The sequence below is a fragment of the Empidonax traillii genome, unplaced genomic scaffold (genome assembly GCF_003031625.1).
Source record: "Empidonax traillii isolate 1590-97213 ecotype Southwest subspecies unplaced genomic scaffold, ASM303162v1 scaffold389:size961896, whole genome shotgun sequence".
Taxonomy (NCBI): Eukaryota; Metazoa; Chordata; class Aves; order Passeriformes; family Tyrannidae; genus Empidonax; species Empidonax traillii.
In genome coordinates, this window is record NW_020955582.1 from 807,275 (window position 1) to 821,214 (window position 13,940).

Consider the following 13,940-nt stretch of genomic DNA (forward strand, 5'->3'; position numbering starts at 1 on the left):
TTTGTGCATTCAAATCTCAGCATAAGTGTTTGAACATTCTTTCTAAATGCTATTTAGACCATGCAGTATCTTATTAATTTAGTGTTTCTGAATGGAAATTTTGCAATTGCAAAAAAACCCCTTCCTAAACACAGCCAGTCCCTAAATAACACCACATTTATCTGGTGCAATACTGCTCACCAGAAGCATGTCTCAACCCTAACAAAGTTCAGTACATCAAAGAGGAATATGTATCAAAGCAAAGTGCTTAACCACACAGCTTTCAATATGAAATGCAATATTCCAGGAAGGCTTTCATGGACACTTAATTGATCTCTGGGGACTCAGTCACCAAAGCAGAATTTAGTACGGAAAACCTGACTTACATTTTGCACCGAGATTCTCATTTCCGGAAAACCAACAGATTATTCTAAATTAGCAGGTATGGGGAAAATAAGAAGTAATATTCAATTATACCACCATTAAGATTTTAAAGGATTGTCGTTACATGATACTCCTCCCTCCCTTGCCCTTTCCAAAGAAAAATTCTAGCCAGAAACACAATGACACAGCTATAAATTTTGTCAAAACCAATTAACAACATTTGCAACATCTTGAAGGAGCACTGGCAAGAGTAGCCAGTAAATACAGTATGCTATTCCCGGAAGGGTGAAGGAGCAGACTCACTCAACCTGAAATACAATTCTCTTGCTTAGAACAATGTAACAAATACCAAAAGGAAGGCCACAAGATCCAAAAAAGTTTAAGTTTCTGTTTTCTGCAGCATGACAGATGTTCCAAGGCACGTTCATTGTTCCTTTGCATCTTTAGATTGCTGGACAAATGTACATTAAATGTTACTTTTAGTGTGTAAGGAGTATTTTGCTGTCCTCCTCAATAAAACATTTCTCTAAAAATAGAATAACCAATGCATAAATATTTTTCTTTCATTAGGAAGTTTTAAAAGAATGGTGTTACTTCAAAGCAGAACCATTACAACTACTGGTCTCTGACAACACTAAAATAAATTGGGGGGCTACCAGCATCCCTGACTTTTCACCTCACTTTTCAGGCCTGACATATTCTTTTCTAAAAATCAAAACAAAACAAAAACCCATAAAATCAAAACATAAAGCAAAAGCAAACCAAAAAACACAAAACACACCAAACCCAAAGAGCTGCCTTCCCTGTTGTTGTCTGTGACTGAATAGTGATATCTAAAACTTCTTTTATATTTAACAGTACTTTTTCTGTCCCATAGCATTTAGTCTTCACTCACGTTGTTTATAGAGTCCTCATAGTAACACATTCACATAAGTTTTCCATTTTAAATTTTTAGTCAAACAGGTAGGATAGGACAAAATAAACAATCTTTAAAAAACATTTCAAAAGACTTCCTTTTTCTACAGTGGAAACGAAACAGATTATCCGCTCCCAAGGTACTGTCATTGCTTACTTTGATAATATTCCCCTGAACTACTTAACACAAACCAAACCCATCCGTCTCCTGTCAGCAGTGCCTGTCCCACCTCAGTGGTTCACACACCATATCAGGACCCTGGGCTCTCTTCCTTTCAAAGCCAAACTCACCTCCAGTAGAAAGGAACCTGACATCAAATAACTCAGAAATCAAGTGCTAAGTAAAAACTGATACCTACCATTAGCTACCCAGGCCTGCCATTTGCATTTAAAACCCTGTGGGAAGGCCCGAGCAAACAAAACATATCTGAATTAAATAAGACATATAAAGTTCAGGTAAGAGTGTCAGAAGCCATTACCATTCTCCATTAAAGCATACTGGTTTCACGAGAATGGGATCATGAGGAAATTTCTTAGTAACCACAAAAACACTGGGTACATTATGAAAATTTTATTTCTTCCTCCAGCAAGAAATCTAACATGAGGTAAAGACACCATTGAACTCTTCTGGTAATGGCAAGCCTGGCATTCAGACTTAACATCTTGAATATCTGCTATTATGACTAGAAGCGCAGGCAATTGGTCTGAATTTCTCAGAAAAACAATCTCATTTGTGCATTGGCTTTAATCATAACATAATTTGCTTTGAGATCTCCATTAGCAGTGCATTACAGGAATTTTATGTGCCATGATCTATGAAAAAGAGCTAAGTGCGTGTTCTGACAGGCTGGGGAAAATGCGAACAGCAATTATTTCAATAACAACAGCAGCACTGTTTCTCTAACATTTACCTGGCCCGGGAAATGATAAAAGGCTCTTACAGAACTATGCAGAAAGGATAAGACAACATTGATAAAGAAGCTTCAAAGGATTTGAGATAACAATGGATGGGAAAACTGGAGAAGCTGCTTGCCTGGCTGTGTTTGGGCGAGGACCCTTACACCCCTACCCCAGGGTAGAGCCAAAATGAATACGAGTCCCTGCTCTTCCAGCAGCAGCTAATTCGGGTCTGGAGACCTCTGTATCCTTGTGTCCCCAGTTTTCCCTAAGGATTTCTTTCTTCCCTAAGATCTACTGAAGTAACTGCGTACAGTAATTTTTCCTAAGGTAGTTTCCAACTATGTAGTTTAAAATAAACACCTAAATGGCTCTGTTTATGGTTTTCTATGCGTGCTTTTTAAAGAAAAACATAACAGAAACCCAGTTATCCCAAGAATATCCAGCTTATGGAGCAGCAGGTTCAGATGTGCCAAGGAGACCACTTAAATCCTCATATCACCATTGGTACTGGGTGTGGTGTTTTTAATCTAGACCTTCCCTGGTTACCAGTTGGTAACCAAGGAAGGTGCAGTGTTCCCAGTATTCCATACAATTTTTACGTAAATTGTGGTATAAATAAGAGGGGAGAAGCGGCCTTCGTTCTTCTTCTCTTCTGCCGGAGTTCAGGAACAGTGGGTCCCTGCGTTGGTCTCGCTTATCTAAGGCTGAGGCCTGCAGCATCCACTGACCTGCCACGTGGAAGCTTGGAGAGTGCTGGCCCTGTCTGCCAATCCTGCTTTCTAAGGGATGTGGTGAGATTTGTTTTACTAGTTATTTTACTAGCTCTCGGGTTTGATTGTGCATATCTATTCGGTGTCCCTTTTTGTTTCCTTTTGTCCCTTTTTTCCCCTTTCCCTATCCCTTCGGGGGGTGTTTGGATTCCCATTTGCTGTGTACGTAGCATCTTAACTGTAATATACATAAAATATATTTTTTATATAACTAGCTTGGTTTTTGGGTTCTTCAATTTGCATAGTTTTTTTCCTTTGCCCTGGGGGAAGTAGAAAGGGGGGGAAGAGAGGGGCTGCTACTGAGGGGTTGAGCATTTGGCAGGGAGCCAAGTCCGAACCATCACACTGGGGAAGGTTTTTGTGGAGAGGGAATAATTATAAATCTCACACACTCAGCCAGATAAGAAAACTATGGAATTTCACTAAAGGAGCAACTGCAATCTCACATCTACCATGCTTCATACAGCAAAACTATCCTTTTCCTAAAGCAAAGATAGTTGTTCTCACCTGGATTCAGAACCACATAACACAAAGCAAAATAGATCACGTAAACACATAACATAAGTCCTTATTTAAATTTGGTCTCATCCTTCCTAGGTACACCAAATCAAGTGAATTCCAAGACAGCATGATCAAAATCCCTGAAAGATATCCAAATATTGGATTTAAACAAAAAGCATATATTCACTCAGGAATTTAAAGTACACCAAAGACAAAACCAAGAAACACCCTGCTGTAAACAAGAAAAATACTCAACAACCACATGAATAAATATACCAACGGGGAGCCCATAATCTGAAATCCTACTTTCCATTATAAGGCTTCATGCTCTCCATCAAACAGTCCCACGTTGATAATATTAAATCTAAAACTAATTATTACCATGGGATGGTCCTAACATATTTGTCTCTTCCCATAAAAGAGAACATGCCCCCCTAAAGAATGACCCGGCCCCAGATTCTTTGGGGCATGCATTTGCTATATACACATCCAAAATGAAACGAAGCTTAGTAACTGTCAGTGACAAAATGAAGTTAAGTATGGCTATCTTAAGCTAGTTCATTTATTCCTGTCATGCACAGTGTAAAGAAGTTTACTGGGGACTTGGAAATATACAGGCCACATATTTCATTCAAGTCCTTATTGCTGCTTTGAGATAAGTTTTTAGGATCTCAAAGACAAACTGATTAGCTGAAGTTAAAAAATTGGATGATACCATATTGAGTCAAAACAACATTTCATCTGTTATCACACTGATGGGACACACTAAGTGATGCTACTTAGGGAGAACATACAAGCTTGGCCACTCTCTGTGGCCCATTCCTCTTCTCAAAATCCACAGACACAGGAATACAAATATTAAAAGATCTGTTCCTCCCTGTTCCATTTAGCACTCGTTTCAGACATAGAATCACACAAAATCATTAAGGCTGCAAAAGACCTCAAAGATCATCGAGTTCAACCATTCACCCAGCACTGCCATGTTCACCGCTAATCATGTCTCTGAGTGCCACATCCAGACATTGCTTGAACACTTCCAGAGACAGTGATTCCACCACTTTCCTCAGCATCCTGTTCCAATGCTTGACCATCCTTTCAGTGAAGGAATTTTTCCTAACATCCAATCTAAACCTTCCCTGGTGTAACAAGAAGGCATTTCCTCATATTTATGAATTTGTCCAATCCCTTTTTAAATCTGTTGGTATTATTTGTCTCTACCACCTCCTAGACAAAGAAGCACAGCAGCAACCCGCAGAGTTACCAAACCCCACCACACTAACATCCTATGTGAGTCACACAGAAATCGTGCTTCACTACCACCTTTGCTGGGAGCAGACAGATACATAAGAGGCAGAAGATTCAGGAAGAGGCAGTAGCTTCTGTTATACTCAAAAACACTTCCAAGACCTGATGAAGAATTTACATACCCAAAAGCTTGTCTGCTTTTCCCAGTTCTATCAACTGATCTAAAAATACATTCATTCTCCCTATAAACCTAGCAACTATGCATTCTAAGGGCACTTATCTCAGTTCATCCTGAGACTAGTAAGGTTCATTCCTCCCCACTGAAGTATTCTTGGATATAAATACATGACTGTCTCTGATTTGCTTTAATTATATCTGAAAAAGCACATAAGTTTCCCAAATTTTGAGGAATGTATGAGGAATAATTAGCTTACTTTTCCTCTTGACTCTTTGCCAAGTGCAAGCAGTTTTCAAAACAACAAAAGTATACAGAAAGATATACAGCAACAACAGTCCTGCTGATATTTAATGTAAGGGGTACAGCCTCCCAAGTCATCATTTAAACATATTTACAACCAACAGAGTTACAACGGAGCTGTTCAACTCCCCTTTCCTTTTTGTTTTACCTGTCAAGTCTCCAGTGCCTGTTTGTAGCTTCTCTAGGTTCCTCGGCCTCATAGAAGCCAGTGCTCTGGTCTTCCACGCTGCTGGAGTTCTGCCATTCAAAACAGAGGTTCCTCCTAGAACCCATAGCAAAAGGCAAGTTCTCATACTCAGGTATTTCCTCATAGTGACGCACGTTCTCGTACTCCGGAGCACAAGTGCTGGTTACAGAGTTCAAACGCATTTGTGCCACATTCTCCCCCAAAAGTTCATGTCTATCTAAGGACTCCAGCCTTTGGTTATTGCGCATCTCAGGCTGACTCCTGTTTCTCTGCCTCTTCTTCTGCAGCGCCGGACTACTTATTTCTACAGAATGTGCCTTGGCAGATTTAGCTTTCCTTTCACTGCCTACAGACGCTGTATTCCTGTTGTTACCACTTCCATAACTGTCCCCAGTGGAAAGGTTGGCAATAGCACTATCCACTGACTGGCTGCCTTTGGACAAAAATTTTTGGAAGTCACTTTTCATTAGGCAAACCGACAGTTTCATGTTCAGGAACTTTTTCAAGCTGCTTTTCTTCTGATGGTCTTTGCAGGGCTTGTCTGTCCTGTCCATGTCCACAGCAGAGAGAGACTTGGCCCTAGGCTTTGTCACAACAGTGAAGTGGTTGAAGCTGTTAGCAATGTTAGCAGTTTTTAATGATTCAGCATTCCCTGGAAATGGAAGAATAGGATGAGGTAACTTCCAGACAGGTTTCTCAGAACGTTTGGGTATATCACAGGATGACAGTGCATCTTGCTCCTTGGCTTGTGGATGTGTGAAGTGAGATCCTTCCAGAGAACTGTTTGATTTGTTCTCACTGGAGGTGTAGGAACTTTTGTCCACAAGCTCTGCTGAGGCAGCTTTTTTCAGAAGACCAGCAGCTGGAAGGCTGTGCCTCTGTGGTTTCTTGGGAACAACTTTTGGAGAATTCTCATCCTTTATTTTAACTTCTTTATTTTCCAAGTTTTGCGGGGAAACATGGAGGCTATTGGAAGCAGATGAGTGCTGACTGCAAGTCAATTTGATCTGCTTTGGCAAACTCATGGACAATGTATCACACCGGACAAAGTTAGTCCTTTTGTCCATAGCACCTGGCATACTGCTGTCACCTGTTACCTCATCCATGGAGTTAAGTAATTTATGGTCTGTATCTAAAGAGCATTCAACAATTCCCACCAAATCAGAACTTTTGTGTAACAACTGAGGCAAAATATTTTGTGAAGCTGAATCTTCCACAGCAGATTCCTTCACATGATGCATTTTGTCTGCATTGCTTTGAGTTATCTCACATTTTTCAGGATGAAGCACTTCCGTATTATTGTTATAACAAACACTTTGTCCAAGGACATTAATTTTTGCTGGGTTTTTAAAGCTTTGGTCCACAAGCCCATAGGAATCTTTCTCTGAATTAGATGGTTCCTTTGTTCCTTCTCCTGCGGTGTCTATGCCATCCTGACGGACCAGATATGCAGCACGTGGCTTTCTTGGCTTAGGGATAGGAAGCACTTTTGAGCTCAAGACTGAAGATGTTTCAGGGGAAGCTTTATTAGCACCTGCTTTCATCCCTACTTCACCTGAAAACATACTATTGCTACTTAAATTTTCATTTTCTAAGATTTCCTGGTCCAATGGGCAATAACAATTGTGGTTATTTTCAGTCACACTAGGACAAATTTCAGACATTTGAAACTCATCAGCAGTGATCTTACCATCAGTATTTTGTTGCTTCCCTTTAGCTACCTCAGAAGATGACGAAGACTGTACAAGTTCCATAAACTCTATTTTAACAATGTTCTTGGAACTGCTACCATCCCCTTTGTCAAGTTTGTCTGCATGCCTATGCCTCACAGGACTGCTGTTAGGAAATACACCGTGAGTTAGGACATCCTTAAGTTTCTCTTCCGAAATGCTGGCTTTCAAAACCACCTGACTTCTATTTCCCAGTTTTTCATTGTGACTATCGCCCAGAGATGGTGCGTTTCTTTCAACAGCTTTGATGTTCTCTAAGCTTTCAAAGTGCTCAAGAATGATCTGAGTTCTACAGGTTTTCTCTCCACTTCCAAGTTTATGAAGGCATTCAAATTTGCAAGATGACACAGGAAGAATATATGTGGTGTTGCCAGTGCTCCCTTCCGAGGTCTCATTTTTGTAGTTCAAGTGGTCTAGTGTTTGAGAAGAATCTTCCCTGTGCTCCTCAAAGCTTTTTGTGCTTTTTCGCGTAGACGATGGAGGTTTAACTTCTGGAATGGATGAGCTCTTGAGAACCTTTGGTTTTGGTGCAATTGTTGGCTTGGTTTTCCTTGCTGATTGTATCACACCAGAAAGTACAACATCAGGCTTCGGTGCAACAGGTGGAGGCGCTGCCTTGTGTCCTACCACAAATTTTGGTTTGGGGGCCACTGGTGGCTTCTTAATTTCTAGGAAAAATGGAAAACAAAGACTTTAGTCACCATTGCCCACAGAACAACTTCACCTGCACTGCAGTATTATTGGAAGTTTTGTAATATTAACTTGTGATCTACAAGATCTCAGTGTGTGTATGAATGCATTTTTCTCTTAAAAGCATGCCTCCCTCACCTAACACCGCTTTTTTACTAGTTGCCTTTCTTTGTTTGAATAGGTACAACAAAGAGTGGTAGGAAAAGGCTTCAAATGTAACTTTTTGTTAAAAAATAGTTTAACTTAATATTACGTGTATGTCCTCACTCAGATGCTAAAGTACGATGTTAATAAAAACAGAGCAGATTAGCCTGGTTTTGCAGTTCGAACTATTATAATACCATTTTTAAATAGTGTAAGTATAATAAGGGCCACATGTATAATAAGCCATGAAGATAATGGGACAGCTAGGCTGTCCCATTATCTTCATGGCTTATTGTACATGTGTCCCCTAGAACTTTCCCAGAACCAAGGCAGTTCCTAGAACCAAGAACCAAAGTTCTTGGCAGTCCCTTCCCCCACTATGTTTGGAAATGTGTAACCTAAAATTCCTGTTTCCCTTCCTCTTCTCTTTAGATAATATTGAGATGGATTACTGTACCAGTTGCAAAACTGGCACATCACTACCAGCCATTCAGTGAAATGAGTCTGTGGTGTGACGTTAATGCAGTAATCTGTAGCAAGTCAGTACTTTTCTATTGTAAAACACTATTTCTGTGCCACTTATGAAGCTACTCTTCCCAATATGTTACTGACTGACCTAGAAGCAGTCACCACTGCTAGGACTTATCACCCACTTGACAGCACAAGATGACAAACCCTGAGGAGAGCATACAGCAGGAAAAGGAGCTCATGAGGAACTTGTAGATTGTGGAGGTTTAATCCTCTTGTTTGTTTTGAGTGGTTTGGGAATTTGTTTGTTTGTTTGTTTTGTGGTTGCCTTTTTTTTAAGGTATGTCTGAAACATTTTAATACTGCAGGAGATTATTTATGATCAATTGATTTCCATACACTAGAATAATTTCATTTTTTAAGTGCTTTTAGTGAGTTTTTATCTATGCAAATTGATTTATAAAGTAAACAAGTTTCTCATGCTGTTTATGTATTACCTCTGTGCATATTACTTTTCTTATGAATAATATTTTGGTATACTTTCAGGAAGTGCTACATATGTTAAATAGAACCCTAAAGAAAACACACTAGTTAATGTTTCACATGCAAAGAGATAGGGTAAGCCATTGATTTATTTATTACTCCCTTTCAGCTGTGGGTTTGGTGTTTGGTTGTGCTTTATCACCAATATTATTATTATTACAGATGTGCAACTATATCCTAATCTCTAGCCTAGAAATGTGAGAATCAAGCTTCAAAGTTTCAGGCTGGGTCCTTTTCTGGTTGCAGTTTGTTTTGTGGTGTTTTTTGTTTTGTTTTAAGCAATCTAGATGATTTAAAAAAAAAAAAAAAGGCAGATGCCCTCAGTTGCAAGTATTTCCCAAACAGCAAACCACTGCTCTTAGCAAGCAGCCAGAAACAATGTCTCTACTATAGAAACAGGAAACCCATGTTTTTCTAGAACATTAATCATTAAGTGGTATCCAGACTGACTTTGCTTACCCTTGGAACATCTGTCCTTGATGCCATTATATTAGCATCAAGGTAAATTAGCAAAAAGTAACTAAAAGGTAAACCTGATGGCAGAGAAAACGTTTGAGAGACTTTGCAAGAGGGAGCCCAGAATTTCTTTCCAAAGGTACAGCTCCCTCTGGCCACTGACAATAGTGACCCAACTACCAGCTACTGCCAAGGCTATACTACCTTCTGCTTCCCATCTAAAGACAGGTTTCCCACAGAGAGAAGAGTCAACAATTTGCTAGGGAAAAAAATTAATAAATTATCCCTTTGGACAGGTAACCACTGATCTCAAACAGCAGAAGAGAACTGTACACTCACTTTCAGACAAGGAACTGCCTATTCAGTTGGAGAATGAAGTGATGGCAGTAAAAAACAAGGAAGAGATGCCCAGTTTGTCACAGAACTGAACACAGCAGTAGACCTGGGCCACATTCAGTAATATTAATTAAGCTATTAAAGCTCCCTGAACACAGGAGAGAGACAGCTTGCTTTGCAACCCTTCCTGATGTGAGAGAAACAGATTGAAGACTCAGGAGATTAAACACTGGGTAGGTAAGTGATATCCTGTGGATTATTTGTCCCACTCTGCAAATCAAGGTCCATAAATCTTGTCAGTTTCACTCTATAGTGGGACTGCCTAACATTTTGGAGAACAACCACACTAGATCCCTCTGCAGGGCTCTCAACTTGTATTTATTATGGAGGACACTCAGAAATTATAACATGACACCACTACCTGAATATAAGATTCAAAACTAAAACGTGAAAATATAAAAGAATGTGAAGAAAACAAACCCGTTGTTCATATGCCAGTAGCGGAAACCTGGATAATGAACAGATAAAGAAAAATTAACTTCTGATAATAAGCACAATTCAATACGATTTCTGAAGCCTACTAGAATTCCTCAAATTACTTCAATGTTAAAAAGCATTGGGACAGACAGAAGAGACCAGTAGATTGTGTGGTATAATAAAGACACCACTGTCTGCTTTAAAGTGATTGCACATTTCATCTAGAGTAGATATGGGTCAATGTATTAACAGCCACATTACAGTCTTGGTATCAATACAGATCTGCAGTCAGCCACTCAATCAGAAAGGAATGTGATGAAGAGCCCTTTCAAACATAAATGTGACGTGAGAGAAAAGACTCCAGGAAGGGAATGCATACCAGCAGTTTTCCTCAACAAAATATCTTTAAGTTTCTGAAAAATACAAGTGATGAACTACTTTGAAAAAAAATTACAGTAGCTAGGCAAGGGTTAAAGTATAGTAGATTTCTATTAGAAATCAAGAATTAAAGTTCAGTTGATTATAACCTAATTTAATTTGCCATGTGTGGATAAAAAAACCAGTTCTACATAACACAGTGCTTTAAAAGGGACAATTTCTCATCCAGAATAGAAAGAAAAGTAAGTAGGAGGCAACTCTTTATATATAAAGGTGTAAGGAATGACTAGAAGTCATATGAGAATGAGTTTTGTTAAATGGCAAGCATAAGCAAGCCTCTTTGGTGAGAAACAATAAATATAATCATGGAAACATTATACAGCAAATGCATGGAGTGGTTAGTTGTTTGGTCAGTGGGCTTTTTCCTGGTGCCATATGGAATGGTTCATTTAAGAACAGAGATGGTTGGATATGCTTAGACAAGTAAAAATTGAAGAGAAATTGGAAATCAATTTTATGTAGTTATATGAGAGCTCCATGCAGGTCTGCAGCTAAGCAGTAAATAATCTTCTGAAAATATAAAAAGATGAAGGGAGCCAAAAATATTTTTGCTCATAGCACCTGCCAGACTGTTCATGACATGCTTTGTCACCTTCTGGCAATATCAGAAATAACTACAGAAGTATCCAAGGTCTAAAAATTATGCCTCAAATCCCAAGAAAGCTCATCCAGCTTAATTCAACCAAGGATTTAAGAAGTAAGATGGTAACAGAATATATACTTATGCACACATGGAAGATTTTAGATAACAGATGGCTAAAAGACCTGATGAGTTCCCACAGCCGACCAGTGAAGTTTGACAAGTTCAAACTTGGAACAAAGTTCTAAAATTGTTATGAAACCCAAAGGGTAATCAACTACAGGAACATCTCGCCTAGGGTTGTGGAGGAGCCACAAGCACTTACAGTCAACCTAAACTCACCTTCTGAGACGTGTAGAAGTTTCAGAGGAAACTTCTGCTTGGACACTGGATTCTTTGGCTTGTCCTTCTCAGATTAGAGAATCACTATGATCTCCCCTCTCCAGTCCTAACCCATTTCTCAGAAAGAATCCCTGCATTCAGGAATACCAGTAGTAAACCCAAATGTAAGAGCAGAAACACAAAATTTAATTTGCATAAACAGATTAAATGTTTAGGAGCCAGAGAAACTGTGAAGAGATATCCTCTGACTTGCTTGACTAGGCAAAGGAAGAAAGCCATAAATAAAGTGACTAGCAATGCTCTCATCACCAACAGGAAATCTGCTACTCATCTACAGCCAACATCATGCTCAGTGCTGAAGGAAAAAAAAAAAAAAAAGCAGTTTAAAAATACCAACACCTAACACCCTTAAAAAAAGTGGATTTTAAAGGGCATTATTTTTCTAACAATAAATAGTCATTAGAACCACCTATGGTGTACATGCAGGTCAATGCATGTATCTGACTTCAGGTCACAGTACAGAAAATAGACATTTGTCCCTCTGGTGAATTATGTCCTCCAGCACGCTGAGGAAAAAGCAACACCCATTCTCATCCTGCTGAGCTCCTCTGCGACCGACACTTGATATTGCTTGACTGGCAAGAGTTCCCACTCTTCCTTTGATTTGTTTTAGAGAAGGAAGCAAACACCCTGAAGCAACTTCTGCTCTCAATCCTTTGGCCTTAAATTGTCCATTTCTGTTCTTCAGTTTATAGGATTTGACAGCTGAGGACTTCACTTAAAACCAAAAATGCTCAAGTGTCTTCTCTTATGCACTATCATGAACAACTAGGAAAGCCAATAAGACAGCACAATCTTAAGCATTATTACTGCTCAGCTTTCAATTCTTCACCTCAAATTTTTACCTCTTGTTATCTTGTCTGCTCAGCACAGAACTGGGAGTAAAGATGATACATGAAGTTGAACTGAGGCAAAAAAATCAAATAGCACTACGCCTTTTAAAAATAAACCTTACTGTTGCTAAAGGAATATTTTTCCCACATCATATTTATGCCCATACTTTTGAGATTATGTTAACAACCTCTACATTTGGGAATAACAAAAGAGCAAGAACAAGTCATGTTCACCTGCATCTATGCAAGAAACAGGGACAAGTGATTCTGGACACTGTCACGATAACAAAACTTGATATTCCTTTCCTTGCAAAGCTCCACGGGAACAGAGGCCCCTCTCCTGGTATTCAGAGTGCCCTTTGGGACTATCTCGAGTCACCCAAGAGGTACATCAGGCAGGATCCTGAAACCCATCCCAAAGCAATATCCTTTCTGAATCACAAAACAGTAGGAAGACAGTAAAACAATGAATCAATGTGACACCAGATTTTGACAGCAGCTGAACCTAAGCTTAAGGTACAGGTACAGAATTAAGTTACTATAGGGTAAGGCAAGGTGTGAATTTAAAAATCAGCTACTTTATAGAAGCTGGCCTTACATATACTCTTATCTTACCACATAGTATATAAGGCAGTTCATTCCTTCTCACCTACAAGTGACACCTATTTCACGTACTACTTCACGTATCTATTGCACACCTAACTAGGAAAAGAGCTTGAAACTGTTACCTTTCAGCAGCTGGCCTAAGGCAAATGTACGTACTGGTTTTCTCATGGCACCTCGCTTACATATGCACACTGTATTCCCAGAGACAGGGCATCACATCTGTAGGCTACATATGAAAATAATACAGTGCCCAGAAGGTAATGTGCCGAGGAATTGATGTGTCTTACTGACCCTGAGACTACTGGCATAAAACACTACAACTCACAGACAAAACAAAAAAGCCAATCTGGTTTCTCAAGAGCATGTGGGAGGAGAGATAATTATGTTTGGGATACACTGAGGCATTACTGCAATAGCATTTAATGCGCTGCGCAGAGAAACAGTATTTTAAAACTCCTGTTCTCCAGCAGCCTGAATTTTAATGAGTTGTTACAAGGCTTTTCAGTTTAATTACTTTGCTTTCAGTTACAGAAAGAAAGTTCCGTTAGGTAAACACCTCAAAAAATATTGTGAGATCATTAATTTATTTCCTGCAAATGTATATTTATTTTCTCATTATAGAGAGGCTCTGATTTTCTCAGGTGCCACAGTGCTCAAAAGAAAACAAAAAAAGGAATGAGTCATGACATCCCGGAAGATAACTCATGTAGTCTGCAAAATACAAGGGAAAACTAGGGTTTCCAAGCCACTACAGCTGTAGAAACCATCCTAAGTAAACTGCAAAAGGAAAACATCAATTTCAAAATCTCAGATTGTTCACGGACTTGTTGCAATAGAACAAGAAAGTCAGGGATAACTTTAGAGTAAGGGCAAGAGAT

The 13,940-nt window shown here is 39.2% G+C and overlaps 1 protein-coding gene across 2 annotated transcripts in view; it reads right to left on the reverse strand.

The window, feature by feature from the left end:
* FGD6 (FYVE, RhoGEF and PH domain containing 6) overlaps positions 1-13,940 on the reverse strand; it is a 74,090-nt gene that overhangs the window by 55,957 nt on the left and 4,193 nt on the right. For both annotated transcript variants that reach the window (XR_003572324.1, XM_027893464.1), the window contains exon 2: positions 5,321-7,757. Coding sequence is in view for 1 of the 2 variants with exons in the window: in XM_027893464.1 (XP_027749265.1) it covers positions 5,321-7,757 (2,437 nt within the window). In the remaining variant the exon portion in view is untranslated. The remainder of the gene's footprint in view (positions 1-5,320; positions 7,758-13,940) is intronic.